At 40.3% G+C, this 15,340-nt stretch overlaps 1 protein-coding gene across 1 annotated transcript; it reads left to right on the plus strand.

Moving 5' to 3' along the window:
- The first annotated feature begins 375 nt into the window (after window positions 1-375).
- On the plus strand, window positions 376-14,170 carry LOC105919911 (transmembrane protein 47). Its single transcript, XM_012855365.3, has 3 exons — window positions 376-712; window positions 5,226-5,366; window positions 12,981-14,170. The coding sequence occupies exons 1-3, from the start codon at window positions 436-438 to the stop codon at window positions 13,160-13,162; spliced, it is 600 nt and encodes a 199-aa protein (XP_012710819.3). The 5' UTR covers window positions 376-435; the 3' UTR covers window positions 13,163-14,170.
- The last annotated feature ends 1,170 nt before the right edge of the window (window positions 14,171-15,340 follow it).

A 15,340-nucleotide genomic window follows, 5' to 3' on the forward strand; every position in this document is an offset into this window, starting at 1 on the left:
GTAGCAAATACTAGTGTTAGTTTTATTGTCGTTAATTTTATTATTATTATTATTATTATTATTATTATTATTAGTAGTAGTAGTAGTCGTGGTAGTAATTAATTTCATTGGTCATTTACTTTTTAGCAATTAACAAAATTGTCAATTTCCATTTATTTTGCCAGTATAAGTTACAAAACCTACAGGTTATTATGCAATTATAATCATGATTTTTATCCGCTGTAGTAGAATTACTGCATATTGTTTATTGTATTATTTTTAGTCATAAACAAAATCATGAACAGCTCGATGGAAATATGTCGACGATTTACAAACAATTTGAGCGCATCTTCAGGTGGTCCACCAGCGCTTATTGTGAAAGGTCCATCCAGCCGGAAGTGTCCCGGGCAACTTTCCCAGCTGCTCTCTCAGACAAAGCCGCGCGTGCGGGGCTGGATGGTGAGAGAACACGCGCGTCCACCTCCGGAGAGCTTCTTCCGTACGGCCACTGAGAAGATGTCTGTGGACGAGGTGTACGCGTTCCGGCCCTTTAAGCTGATCGCCCTGCTCTGCGTCTTCCTGGCTCTCTGCCTGGACGTGGTGGCTCTGCTGAGCCCAGCCTGGGTCACCGCCGAGCATTTCTCCCTGTCTCTCTGGGAGTCCTGCTCCCAGTCCCACGTCCGGCAGCCCGCAGAGGAGGCTGCGTGGAGCTGCTTCTCCACCCTCACATCTGGTAGGAGGAGGCGAGGCGGCGGTGGTGTTTTGTTTGTTTGTCTCCTTGTTTTTACAGAGGTTGTTGTTTACCTGTGTGCTCCTGGGAGTTTAGCTAATGTTGCTGAACAGAACTCTGCAGATATTGAGCTGAGCCCAGTTTTTGGTGCAAAACGGGATTCCACAAAGGTCTTTTTTTAGAGAAGAAATTGGAGAAGACCTGAATAATGTTTGTTTGTTTCATTTAGGGGTAGGACCATACATGAGGTTTATCACGGCAGCCAATTGGAGAAGTAATTGTTATTTAAATAACATTTTAAAAAAAATGCCCCAGTTAAATGAAATGTTATGTACTGCGTGGTTGTTATCCAATATATCAATTAAAAAGTACACACTAACTCACCTGTGGACTCATTCCATAATGCGTGTTGTCCTATGGACTATCTACACTGATGCAGCACCATGCACCTGCTGCACAACCCCTGTCAGCTTGGTTTAGTTTAAAAAGCACTTTCTCTGCTTAATGATGCAGCGGTCCGTTAGAACAAAACTAATGTAGTTTCTTTGCAGCTGCTCGGAGAGATCAACTAAACTGCCTTCCAGCTGGGGTTTGTTTCATGAAAGGCAACAAGCTAAAGTTTCATAGTTTTACATTGTTTCTCAACTTTTAGTTTGTGTTTTACAATCAGAATCAGATATACTTTAATAATCCCAGAGGGAAATTGCTGTTTCAAAACAGGTGAAATAAGATTCACAAGGCAAAGATTTGTGACAATCTCTGGGTTTTTTTTGTTTTTGTTTTTGTTTTTTGGTTCTTCAAACCTTTTAAATCGCCCATTCCAAATTTTAGCCAATATGTCCTTGAAGAAAACATTTCTTTCTATCCCTAAGTGGTCTCTAATTATTCACGTTTGAAGCAGAGGCGACGGCACACTGTGTGGATGTGAAAGCAATCGTTTTTTTTAAATGAAGACAAGAAAGGATGTTAGCATGGTTAGCTTTAGCAGCCGTGAACAGCTGTGTCAGCGTGTATTCCCTGGATAATTTAGACCCATTTTTTTTTATTCGGAAAGCTCTAAAAGGCTGCACCGTTTCCAAATCAAGCATGGTCCATGCTGTGAACTGGGGGGAAAAAAAATTGTGCTTTATACATATAGCCTTCCTGTTATCCGCTGCAAGTCTTGCTCTCTCGCAGCGGACGTGTCAGACAAAATATAGTTTAATTTCAAGCTGCGTCTTTATGTGTCTGTTCTTCCGCTGACTTCATTTGAAGCATCCGGCGGTTACTAGAAAGCAGCTAACTTTGACTTTTCTTCACACCGTTGCAACTTCCATACTGAAGAGTGTTGCTGTCTGGTAGCAGTTCATATGGTTGGTTCACTCACTGAGTACGTTTCTTTTTTTTTTTTTTTTTTTAACTCCCTGACCAAGCGGTCTCTGAGCAGCGCTGATCAGCTGAAAAATCTCCCAACTCTGGTCAGCTGCCGATTTGTACATTGCATTCCTGAAGCAACGTCACCATCAACCTCAGTAAACAACAACCAGAAGGTTTTTGAGGTTGTTAAAAAAAAAAAAAGGACACATTCAGCCTCCTCCTCACTTGTTACTTCGGGAAGCCACATCTGCGTTAAACGCGGCACACGCAGCTACATAATGGTAGTACAGTGGCTGTAGCACCATCAGTCTCCCAATCCTCTCCAGAAACAATGAGGGACCCGCAGCCTGCCGTGACCGCAGCTCCCTGCGATGCTGTGGAATGCGTCGGGGTCAATAGGAGGCGGGGGCCTTCTGCTTTGAGCTCATTTAAAAAAAAAAACAGCAGTGGGGAGTGGGGTGTGTCGGGGTTAAAGGTGCCGATTGCCAAAAGGCAACAAAGGCCGATCGTCCGCATGTTCTCATGCTCGTCCGAGGGTTCGTCAGCCTGTTTATTTTGGGAGTGACGCTGTTGCACGGAGGCAGTCCTAAAGAAAATAACATGCAGCTGACTGGATGGATGGAAAAAAAAATAAAACATCATTATAAAGGACTAGAAAGACATACTTGTAATGTGAGGGCATTGTTTTTCGGTGTCGGAGCGAATATTTAACCGCGTAATAGACTAAAGATGGTGTAAAATGAGTTCGGATAGCGGAGATAAAATGTTCCTTTATTGCATACCGAACGTTTAAAGCAACGCCGCTCCAGCCAACCAGAACCAGTACAATGCAAAAGCAACTAAACTTAGCCTTTTATGGTTAGAGTCAGAGCGCACGGCTGGGCGAGACTCTGTTAGGGCACTCTGCTCAACTTGGTCCCGTCTAAACAAAGTGTAAAACGTGCAGTTATGTCCGCCTGTTGTCAGGAAAAAATAGGATGCGATGGAAAGGATGTCGTGAGTTTTCCTTTTGTGAACCGATCGTGTAAATGTTATGTTTTTAAGAGTCAGAGAGGGTGACAGGAAAAAAGGGTTTGGGGGTCACAGGCGGCGACCAAAATGTTTCCGAGTGCTGAATCTGATGGCTTTCATGTGACCTTTTGGAGTGGGTAACACCTGCACAGACCTGAAATTACCACACGTTTACAGCGTCAAACCTAATTTAAAAGATTTATTTTTAATCCAATCGACAGGTTGAGGGCTAAAGAACGATTTAATGCGCTGGGTTAAAGCATGTTGTGGCAAACTTTCTTTTTATGATTCTTCTCATTCCTGCTGGAAGAAACATTTAGGCGTGACCTGGTTGGATAAAGAACAGCAGTGGAGAAGAGCGGTTCCTAAAGGCGCCGCTCCTCTGTTCTCTTACGGTGCGCATTGGGTCATTTTAAAGGTGTAAGATGTTCTTTTCGAAGGGTTCCCGAGTTCTGCGTAGAAAATATGGAATCTCGCACGTGCTGCTATTTTCTGCTTGACACAAATGCCACCCTGGCTTAAAGCTCTGCACACAAGAACCTCAGTAAGTCTGCAAATACAAGTAATTACTCCCCTAAACTTTAGTCAGATTTTATTTATTTTTACATAGCTGTAGTGGGATTTTGTGTAAGAAACCAACACCATGTGGCACACAGCTGTAATTTACAGTTTTAAAAGGCTAATGAGTGTGGTTTGCATTTCTATACATCCCCCTGGCGTTGAAATAAAGCACCTCGTTGTAGCTCATGATTCGCGTTTAGGGGGATTGACCTGCTGAAAGGTGAACTTTTGCCCCAGTCTCAAGTCTTTTGCACCAACAGTTTTTTTTATTAGTATTGCCTAAAAAAATAAAAAGCATCCCTGCAGCATGATGCTGCCACCACCGTGTTTCATCATAAGAAAACTGCACACACAGATGCACATAGATGTAAAAGTTCAGCTCTGGTCCAGTCTGACCGGAGCTCGTTCTCTCATACATGTTTGCTTCACTCCCTGCATGTATTTTTGCTAAATGCAAACTGGACCGGCTTTTTTTTTCAACTATGGCCACGCTTCCAAAAAAGCCCAGATTTAATGTTTGTTTTTGGGTTTTTTTGGATTTCACAATTGCGGTTCTGTCAAGAAACTCCCACCCGAGCACCGGCTCTCTGCATCTCCTCCAGTTACTTCGGGCCTCTTTGCTCTGCATGCTCTACTTTCCTGGCCTTTCAGTTTGGGTGGACAGCCATGGCCTGGTGCGTTTGCAGTCGAGCCGTAGTCTTTCTACTTGTGGATGATGGCTTGAACTGGAACTGCACACTGAATCACGATCATCACCACCGCGTCACCTCGTGCAATAATTTTGTATCCTGTTTGGACACAATGTTGGGTGGGATACAATAGCTCAGGTACACCCTCATTAAAATTGTGCTTGTCAATAATGCCCTTGGCAACCAGGATGGGCGTTAACCAGTTATGCTACACCTGAAATTGATCTTAAATCTTAGAGAGCGCGGTGGCACCATTATGGTGATGGAAAATAGAGTAGTGAGGAAAATGTGGGTACATCAGTATTGCAAAATTCAACAATAATATCTAACAGCCTTAGAGTGAGAAGTGTTCTGCGAGGGGTTCACAGCTTGGGGTATTGTTCACTGACCAATCTGGTCATCCCTGACCAATCTATTATCCTCACCGGTCTTCATGATGCTGCTGGTTTACTACTATTTGCTAACAAACCTCAGAGGCCTTCTGAGAACAGCTGGATTTACACTGAGATCACATCACACACAGGTGAACCCACTCAAATTGCCTTTTAGACAGCGTCTAATGAAAGTTAGACTGGACTTTACTTTTAGTAAAGCTGACTGAATGCAACTAAAACAACATGGTTTATATGTGTGAGGAATGTTGAAAGTCCCGTATCATCGTTCTCATCAATCATGCACCACTTTGTGTTGTGTTCCTCCAAACAGATGCCTGCTTCTTGTCTTCCTCATTCTCTCCTGCGGGCTTCGCTCGGTTCTGTTCGGTTCTCTGTGTGGGATTAGCAGTTCCTTTTGTGTCGTTCAGCACAACGCTTCGATTCAGCAGCGTGGCGCTCTGAATCAGGTTTTTGTTGTCGGAGTGGGACGCTCCTCTCTAACCTGCCCTGTGTCCTGTTCCGCAGACTGGCAGATTGCCACCCTGGTGCTCCTGGGGGCCGGCGCGGTGGCAACGCTGGTGGCGTTTCTGGTGGCCCTCGTTTCCCTCTGCTGGGGGACCAAGAGACAACACTACCGCATTGTGGCGGTGTTCCTCTTCACTGCCGGTAGGTCCGACCTTTCAGCCTCCTGTTGAGTGAGCACCTCGATTTGCATTTGCTACAATAGTTTCCGTGCACGATTGTGTTTTTTTTTTTTTTTTTTTTGCACCCATTAAACAGAAGAAATGCAGAAAGGGAAAAAAAAAAAAAAACATCAGAACGAGGTTTGATGCTCATTTCTTGTGGGTTCCCATTTGGAGCGCTGCCGCTGCTTCAGTCAAGTAAAAGCAGCCGCAGAATTTGCGGTCTTTATAGGCTGAAGTCACAAAGAGACGAGGGGGGGGGGGGGAAGTCATCAGACGCCCAAGCATTGCCTCAAACGCTGGAGTTCTGCTTTGTGGAAAGACCCTTAGGGCCAAACCAAACTCTTTAGTTGAGGAGGGAGGATCTAACTCTGAAACGTATAATTAGGAAGAATGATGATGACACATTCTTCCATGTAGAATATAGATTGTAATAACCGAGTCACGACTCGAGCCCCGTTTAGTTTAACAGGAGTGAAAGTCAAACCGCTCACTATCGCGGACCGTTATTCATACCGACGTCAAGCTATGCCAAGCTCCAGAATAAGATGAAATTATATAAGGAACAGATGCCCCACACAATGCAGATAAACCTCCTTCAAAGTTTCACTGTGTGACGAAGAGTTTATGCTTGTCTGCGTGGAAGCTTTCTGACACATTATATAAGTCTCCTAGATGTCTTTGCACACATAACGAACAATTGCATAAGTTACATCAGTTCCTAAAATACTAGGTTCTGTGTTAAATGATTTGCAAACTTAATTTTTTTTCACATTTTGTTACACTGAACCTCTGTGGTTGCATTTAATCTCATTGGGACTTTATATAATAGATCAGCCTAAAGCAGCCCATAATTGTAAAGTGGGAGAAAGATAGATTTAGGTCTGGACTTTGACTGGGCCGTTCTGACGTTACATAAACCAATCAGTTGTAGCTGTGGCTGCATGTTTAGGGCCGTTGGCCTGCTGGAAGGTCAACATCCAGCCTCAGGTCTCCTTTCCAGCCTCTAACAGGTTTTCATCCAGCATTGCAAAACACTGCGTTTTCTCTCCCTGCGGAAGAAAAGCATTCCCAAAGCATGTTGCTGCTGTTGTCATGTTTCCTTCAGCAATGGATCTCTGTTGTCACTCATAAATATGGCTCTTACAGGGTGCATGACTAACGACTGTCTTGGCAATCCATCCCTTTACCTGAGCTGTCAATCTCTGCAGCTCCTCCACAGTAACCATGGGCCTCCTGTCTGTGTAATGCTCTCCATGGCAGGCATGTTACTTAAGGTGGAATAGTATATAACAGATGTTATATTCTTTGTAATTTCAGATGATGGTGTGAGGGGAGATTTTTAAAGCTCGGGGATATTGTTTTGTAACCTAACCCGACTTTAAACTTCTCCCTGAGCTGCCTGCCATGTTCTTTGGTCTTCACTGTGCTGTTTGTTCACTGATGTTCTCTAACAAACTTCTGAGGCTCTCACAGAACAGCTGTATTTATGCTGAGATTAAATTACGCACAGAATGACGCTGAACTGAACTTTATTTAAGGTGTAGCTATCTGATTTAAAGGGGATAAAAATAAATGCAGGCCGTACTTCTCAGATTTTTAATTGTGAAAGCAGACAAATAACCGGTGAAAAGGTTTTTTTCTGGTTTTGCAAACATTTAGGATTTGTTTTCAGCATTTTCCCATGTTTGCAGATATCTCACCACATTCTCCGCTTCTCTTGATGATAAAATTCCCAAATTACTGGAATGTTTACACTGGGAAGCATTACTCCTAGGTTGTTGAACTGTCCGAGCGAGCGTCAAGTTCTCTGAGGTTATTTACTGACCTGTTAACACTTAGCCTAATTAGCATGCTGGACCGATGGGGCCGTCGCGATGCTCCTGGCTGTTTCTCTTTCAGAATGTTGTTGAAGACTCCCAGCAGGGCATCTGTACGGGGCAAAAGCCTGCAAAGTATTCAGGCTGAAATAATCAGTTTGGTTTAAATAAATCAACAACAAAAAAAGAGTTGCAGCCTGATGTTTCTTTGATTTCTACCAAGAAAACAGCGGGCCAATGAAGCTGCTCCTTTTTTTGTAATGATGTCACTAGCTCAGATCAAATTTCTGAACTCTGCAGTTCCAGGTTTTTGGGCCACATATTTCACATATTACAGCAACAGGATTCTGGCCGGCCCACAGCTCAGACCTGCCACTCACTAAAAACATTTGGCACAGTTTGAAACAAAGTACAACTGTGAAGTAATATGAGCTGCGTAAATTCGGAGGGAGAAAAGCTTTTAGTGCCCAGATGAACTCAGTCCTTTTGAAAAAAAAATAAAAAATAAAACCCCAATTAATAAGGTGTTTGCAACGGTGTCACAAAGGGAGTCCAGCAGACATCGTGGAGAATACATAATGTGCAGAACCGTGGCAATAGATACAATAAATCTGGAGAAACTAAATATTTCAAACAGCGAATGAAAAAAAAAAAATTTTTCAAGACAAAAATAAATCCAAATAGAATTTTACATTTAATTGATAGATTAGACCCATTCCTGATGCTTATATTGTAAACGAGGTCAAACTATGAGTGTTTAGGCTGCCAGACATCTCATATCACAATATTGAGAACTACTGCTGTCAGTGAGACAGACAACCAGTTCAGCTGGGTTAGAAATGTGTCAGTGGCCTTCACAAAGGAAAACATGGCTATTATTCCTGACAAGGTAAGAATTTTCAGGTCTTTTTCAGGTCTCTGGCCTCTATCTTTTAATTTAAAAATCTAAAACCGGTCTGTAAGCTACTCTGCCTATCACATAAAATCCCAACTAAATGCAGTGAAGTTTGTGTTTGTAACGTGACAATATGTAAACGAGTTCAAGGGGTATAAATACTTTACTAATAAGTAAGTTATCAACACTGTGTTGGATTCTTTTTACTATGATTTTACAGTGTCATTGTGGAAATCAGAAATAAGATTTTCTGCTCGGTTTTCGTAGCAGAAACGCAATATAGATGATGCGATCCCATCTGCACAGGTCGTTTTGTGTTGGTGTAAAAATGAGCAAGATTTAACATCTTAACACTGAAGGCCATTGATAAGGAAGCATTGTCTGGTTCTCTCTCTGCAAACAGCTGCTACAAAGGAGCACTGTAGTCGTGCCGGTGGCTTTCCCTGTTACCCATTTACTGAAAAGCGTGGGAATGCCGTGTTATTCCTTCCTGTGTGTAATTGCCTTAAGAGCCTGGCGTGAAAAATGTCTCCTTACAGACTCGGGAGTCCTCAGCAGAGCAGCAGCAGCAGAACGGCTGGATTGTTAAAAGCCTCTTGGCAGCAGGACTGGGACTCTATGGTATTTATTTTCTGTCCAGAAATATGACCTCAGCGTGCTGAGCCTGGGCCCCAGTCAACAAAACCACACTCCCCACCCATACGCCCGCTGCTCCGTCCTGTAAGAAGGAAAGGTGGAGACGCGTTTAAAGGCACACCTTTCCTCAAGAATCACTCAGCCTGCAAAGGAACTAACGTTGTTGGTGGTGGTGAATACTTTTGTTTCTGATTTGTATGGAGGAAAAAAGGATTCACTATATAACCATAAAAGACCTCCTCCGAATGTGAGGGGGTGACTAAAAGAATAATGGCTGACGTTTGCGACTGTTCCACACTTTTTTCCAACTGAAAGAGCTGAACAGGCTTTATATTGTGGGTGCTAACATTATGCTCTAAAAGTCAGTCGCTGTCAGGGAAAGAGAAGAGAAGCCACTTCAAGCAGCCCTCACTTTCCTCAATGTGAGAACCCCACAGGGACGTGTTGTACAACCTCCATCCTCTTTGGAAAGCTTTTTAGTCTCTATGTGAAGTTGCCAGGTATGGAGAACAGAAATGTGCAACATGGCAAACAGATTTATTCATTTGTTGATGCTTTTTCAGTATTTGCATCTTATCCTTTGTCACATTAAACCAACCAACCTGTTTTGTTGCTATTTTAGGTGTATAGGTTGTATATTATTAGAGAAAATTGATGCATGTTTATATATATATATATATATATATATATATATATATATATATATATATATATATATATATATATATATATATATATATATATATAAATAAATATAAATAAGGGCTGGGCAACGATTAAAATATTTAATCGCGATTAATCGCCCTGATTAATCGCATTGTATTTACAAACTCCAAGAATGAATTCAAAAGTAGTGTAAAGAGCACTTTTATTTTAATGTTCTGCTGCCATATGAACAAAAGTGTTGTAACATTTGTAGCACTTATTTTATACTGGATATTTTCAACCCATCTATTGAATTTAGTGCACTAGTTGATCTTTTCTTCATAAGAGAACAGCAAGCACTGCAGCCAAAATATTGCCTTTTTTGACCTGCTGTATATTAGCCAGTCCCTAAGCTTGATGTATCATGAAACTGTTGACCTTTTGGGTTTTGTGGTTTTTATTTTATTATAATAATAATAATAATAATAATAATAATAATAATAATAATAATAATAATAATAATAATAATAATAATAATAATAATAATAATGTTATGTTCAGTGTTTTTTCGCTAATCCACCTCTTATATATTTCAATCCTTATGTAATTTTGTCTGTGTTGTGTGCACCTGCCTGTTGCTTTAATCCTATAAATTTCCCGGCCGTGGGATAAAAAAAGGATTAGCTAATGTTATCTTATCTTAAATAACACTTTTTAATATATGTACTGGGTTCTTTCAAGGTCTTAATTACATGTTATGTGTGGGCTCCAGTAACATCCATCCATCCATCCATCCATCCATCCATCCATCCATCCATCCATCCACTGATCTACCTGGATGTTCCCTGGAGGACTGAAACGCCTCAGTCAGAGACGTCAGTCTGTGGGTCTGTCGGGGCAATGAGAGAAGTTTCATCTCCTCTCTCCGTTTCTGGGGCTCGACGTTTTCATGTTTTTTCACGTGCTTAGATAAATTTGTTGTGTTTCCACTGAAATGAACCGGCTTTTTACAAAACATACAGCTTGATTTCATTTACGGTATTAAAATAAAGCCAAACGGTGCTACTTCCCCTGTTCACGTTTTTTCGCTGCTGCGGTCTCTCTCAGCTGTTTGTGTCTTAAGTTTGTGTGAGAGCTGAGTGGGCGGGCCAGGCTGAGCCTGCGTGCTGATTGGCTGGCGCCGCTGAGCCATGTACGAGAGGGGAGGGGGAGCGGGAGCACGCTGCAGTCAGCGCGCCTGCTGACTGACACTGACTGAAAGCATGTGAGCAACATGCGTTAATGCGCGATAAAATAAATATCGCCGTTAATAGTCTAATGAATTAACGCGAAATTAACGCGTTAACTTGCCCAGCCCTAATATATATATATATATATATATATATATATATATATATATATATATATATATATATATATATATATATATATATATATATATATATATATATATATATATATCTCAATTAAAATCTGAAAGTGTTTCATGCACTTTGATTCAGCCCCATTTTAATCCCTAAGTAAAACCCACCAGCTGCATTCAGAAGTCCCATATTTAATTTAGATCTGTCACTAATTTAAGTGACAGATCTCTCTCTTTGTTCACTTTAGTCGTTCTATGAAGAACTCAGAGGTTTGTTGGAGAACCTTGATGAACAAAGTGCCATCACAAAATAACAGTAGTTTTCAAATTTTAGAAGTAATAACTTAAATCTAACTAGCCAAGAGCTATTTTGCAAATAACAATAGGTTACAATTTCGTGTTTTAAATGTGGAAAGTTAAGAGACAAACTCTAAAACACTTGCAGCTGTATCTGCAGCAAAAGAAGAATAGACAAATCTTTGACCCAGGGAGGCTAAATATAATTTAAGGCCACACTTTTCAGTATTTCTTTATCTTTTCTAAAATGCAGAAAACTATGGACCACCTACCCCCACATTGCAGTTGTTTGCAATTTTATGAAATCCCAATAAAATGTTGAAAATTGTACACATAAAATTACAACATGCCAAAAGACACTTCAGGCAAAGTAAATATTTGGTACCTAGGAGTATGATCATCCCATGTAGCAGAACTAATAACTTGTAGTAATCAGTAATCATTTATTGTGTAAGTATGTCATGGTTACAAGTAATGATTGCCACTTTGTTAACACAGAAAAACATCCACCCGCTCTGCTCATATCCATCAGCTCCTTTTTAAAAAAAAGCATTCAGCTAAATGGCTAACCTTCAACAATTTCACAGCAGCCTGCTCGCTGTTAAATGTATGCGTTTTCGTGTTCAAGGTCTTTAACATATTTTCTTGCTTAAATCATGAATTTGTATACTTCAAATGGCGTCCCATAGGTAAAAGTGCCAATATATCTGGTGTTTTAGTTTGAACCATGGAAAGACAGAAGAAATTCAAAGAAGTAGCATTAATCTTGAAAATGTTTCATGTTCTGCAATGGGGAAAACATGTAAAGGCAGAAGTTTATTCTGGTATTTTACTCATCATTTAGTAGACTATAGGATTTTCAGAAAAATCGTATTTTAAGAGAATTAGAGCATGTAATCTAGCTCAGACTATGTATAAAAATGGTTGCTGTTAACCAGAGTTTTACTAATATTTCAAAACAAAGAAAATTAGTTGACAACAGTTTTTGCATCTTACCAAATCCACTTCCTGTAGATTTTAGGGAATGTAGATCCTACCATAGCGCTGAGATTTCCACAGGGCGACTAACATGTTGTCCTCCTCCTTCTTTATTTTTGGAATGAACCAGACATGTATCAACACCTGTTACAAAATAGTTTCCTTTTACATAGCTTCTTATATCTCTTTGCTTCCCCTGACTTAATTCCTGATCAATTTGGAAAAATGTCACTAACATAATTCACACACATTGAAAGTGGTGGTATGAAGCGAATAGAAAATGTTTCTGAACTAGTCAGTTTTGTGTTTGTGCAGTTTTTAGATCATTTCCTCTTGAAGGAAGAGTAAAGCTAGCAAGTAGTAATTAGCTTTACACTAATCTAGTTTTTCCTCCTGATTATCAATTCTGAATGCTGTCTAATGTGGATAAGATGGTGACTTCTTATACCTACTCTAAACAACCCTAAAGTACATTATTACATTATTTTTTTACATTAATACAAAACAGACATTTTGTAGCACTAACTTAGAATGGCCTATAGCAGAAAAATATTAAGTACTTTTAGGAAGTAATAAGTGGTAATAAGTGCTTTAGGAATTAATATGTTGTAAAAATGTCACTTTGTGGTACATTTGTTTGGGGGGAGATGTTGGGGAAGGGATTCTTAACATTTAAAAAATATTGTCCATATTGTCCATATGAAGGACAGAAAATGCAGCAATGCTATATGAGTGGAGGATGTTTATTTTTTTTAAATACTTCTTTGCTGATTAGTTGTTGTTGTTTTTTTACTTTATTCAGATGGGTGAAAAGTCTGTTATTCCAAAATCAGAAACTCTAAAAATAAGCAAAAATATTTCAGACATTCAGATGTATGCAAGCAATCTAAAGTGCAAGGACTCTGCTTATAAAATCTTTGCTCAATAATAAACATAATCTCACGATTGTCTCTCTGGTTTTAGTTGTCTTGCAGGCCTGTGCTCTGGTCCTCTACCCGATCAAGTTTATTGACGGAACGGTCCTACAGACCTATCACGAGTTCAACTGGGGCTACGGACTCGGCTGGGGCGCCACCATCTTCATGCTGGGCGGAGGAATCCTCTTCTGCTTGCGGACGGACATTTATGACGATGCCATGTACTAGTGAAGTCCCTGCCGCGCTGCTGAAAAAGGCACACGTAAACACACGGAAACTTCTCTTCGCTCTGCACACGGCCTGTACAGGAGCACAGACCCCACGTCTCCTTTTTGCCTCCTGTCTTGCTCTCGCTGTTATTTTTAGACAGGTTGTGAAGGTGCTATGTAGGGCCAGGGCTGTGAGAGTAATTCTCCACCCCCCCATCCTGCAGTCACTTACAGCTGCCTGTGGCTTAGATCCAGTTGCCTCTGGGGTGGGGGAGAGGTGGCAACACTAAAGCGCAGAGCTTTCTGGACTGGCTTGAGCTGCCGGACGTTTCCAGGATGTTTATTGTTAGATATGACACAGACCTGAATGTGCTGGGGCTTAGTATTCACCAGGACTGACTCATCTCCACATTTCCTTTTGTTGTTATTGTTGTTTTTATAGCGTATTTATGGTATCATTTCTCCCCGTGTACATTTTCCTTCAGTTTAAACTAAAACATATCGGATTAGTTTAAATTAGAATAGATTACTATAGATGTGTAGCTTCTTTGGAAAAATCACACAAGTTTGTCCCCTTTAAAATCTACAAACGCATACAAAATATTTCTGTTTATTGTTTAGAAGGAGCATTCTGACATATTTGGCTACAAACGGAGGCAAAAATACAAACTACTTTCATTATCTGGACCTAATTCATCAGATGAAAACAGGTGCTTTTTCAGAGGTGCCATCAGGTTACTAGCTTACTGCTAGCTACACAAAACATGTCATTGTTCTCTACAGAACACATTTGTTTGTGCCCCATTTTAAAAATTGCTCAAACTCTGTAAATTTATCTGTACTGTTCAAATTTCCCCTCTTTCTAAACTATAACATTCAGAATCTGACATGGAGGGAGATTGTGACCGTGTATCTCCATGTTGGGGGGCTAAGCTAGCTGCATTGCTTGTATAAGAATATTGAAGATTAAGGCTTCAACATCAAATAAAGTTTGAGATTTATGTGTGCAGAGGTTGAGATACCAGCATTAACTTTTTTTTTTTTTTCGGATGCCAGAGACATGAAGAAAACAACGATGATTGTTATTTATAGTTGACAATTGGTCATTTTTGACCTTGCTAGCTGCGTAGTTACCATCACCGTGGTCAGTGATGATGAAGAAACTACACGCAAGATTTTCTGCATTATGCCAAACTCTAAATGGGTATATTTTGGGAGTATTAGGGATTCATATGATTTTGTCTTTGAATTCCCAAACAAAAATTTCCTTCCTGTAAATATTTTCACTGTCTAAATGAAAATGTATCTAATACACTCCAAATCAAATCTATCAAGGTAAAGATGATTCTTGGAATACTTGGATGAAGACTTAAATACAAGCTGCTGTCTTTATCTGAACCATGTTCCTTCGAGGAAACCAGAAGCTGTTTAAAAAGTGACCATGACGTTGCTCAGTGAAACGTAGCTGGATGGGAAATTCCTTAATTTTAGCCACAATACTTGAGACATTTTATTGTTCTCCACATTTTCTATTATCACATTTTGCTGTAGTTTGAGAATTTACTTAAACCTTTCTGATCTGTCTAGGGTATACTGGCTAGCTTCATAAAAAAAAAAAAAATGAAAACAAGAATTTGATTGATTTTGTTAAATTTGTAATACCTAACAGTTTTTTACCTATAAACCAGTAGTGGTTTATTTTTTACGTTGGTTAACTCACCTGAATCAAATGAAGGCTCATTGCAGGTCCCTGCAGAACTTGACGACAAGCTGAGGAGACAACTCAAGTATGTGAATGAGCTGGGAAGCAGCAGGTACACATCTAAAACAGACTTTGACTCCTCTTTTAGGGTCTTCAGTCTTTGAGGACGGGAGTTGGACGGTCCAGCTACCGACTAAAAAAACACAGAGCCGCTGAACCACTTTCATTATCTGGAGCACATTCCTCAGAGGAAGCCACAAACTATTTAAAGAGGGGCCACAAAGCTGCTAGGACGCAAGTGTGAAGTTTAGCTAGGTGGAACATTTTATTCTTAACTACCAGAAACATTTTGGTGCCACATTTTATAGCTGTTGAGGAGTTTTACCTTTACAGGGATGGTGTCATAAATGGCATTTTCCACATGTCTAGGTTCCTGTTAAAGAAGTCTTTAAACAAATTCCTCCTTTTTGCAGTAGCATAATCTCACACTAAACA

Source organism: Fundulus heteroclitus, chromosome 11 (genome assembly GCF_011125445.2).
Source record: "Fundulus heteroclitus isolate FHET01 chromosome 11, MU-UCD_Fhet_4.1, whole genome shotgun sequence".
Taxonomy (NCBI): Eukaryota; Metazoa; Chordata; class Actinopteri; order Cyprinodontiformes; family Fundulidae; genus Fundulus; species Fundulus heteroclitus.

What these genes read in the sequence shown, in the direction of transcription:
- LOC105919911 (XM_012855365.3), top strand. Translation starts at nt 436, where the DNA reads ATGGTGAGAGAACACGCGCGTCCACCTCCGGAGAGCTTCTTCCGTACG. An exon ending in CTTCTCCACCCTCACATCTG is followed by an intron (nt 713 to 5,225) that starts GTAGGAGGAGGC and finishes CCTGTTCCGCAG; the next exon opens with ACTGGCAGATTGCCACCCTG. An exon ending in GGTGTTCCTCTTCACTGCCG is followed by an intron (nt 5,367 to 12,980) that starts GTAGGTCCGACC and finishes CTCTGGTTTTAG; the next exon opens with TTGTCTTGCAGGCCTGTGCT.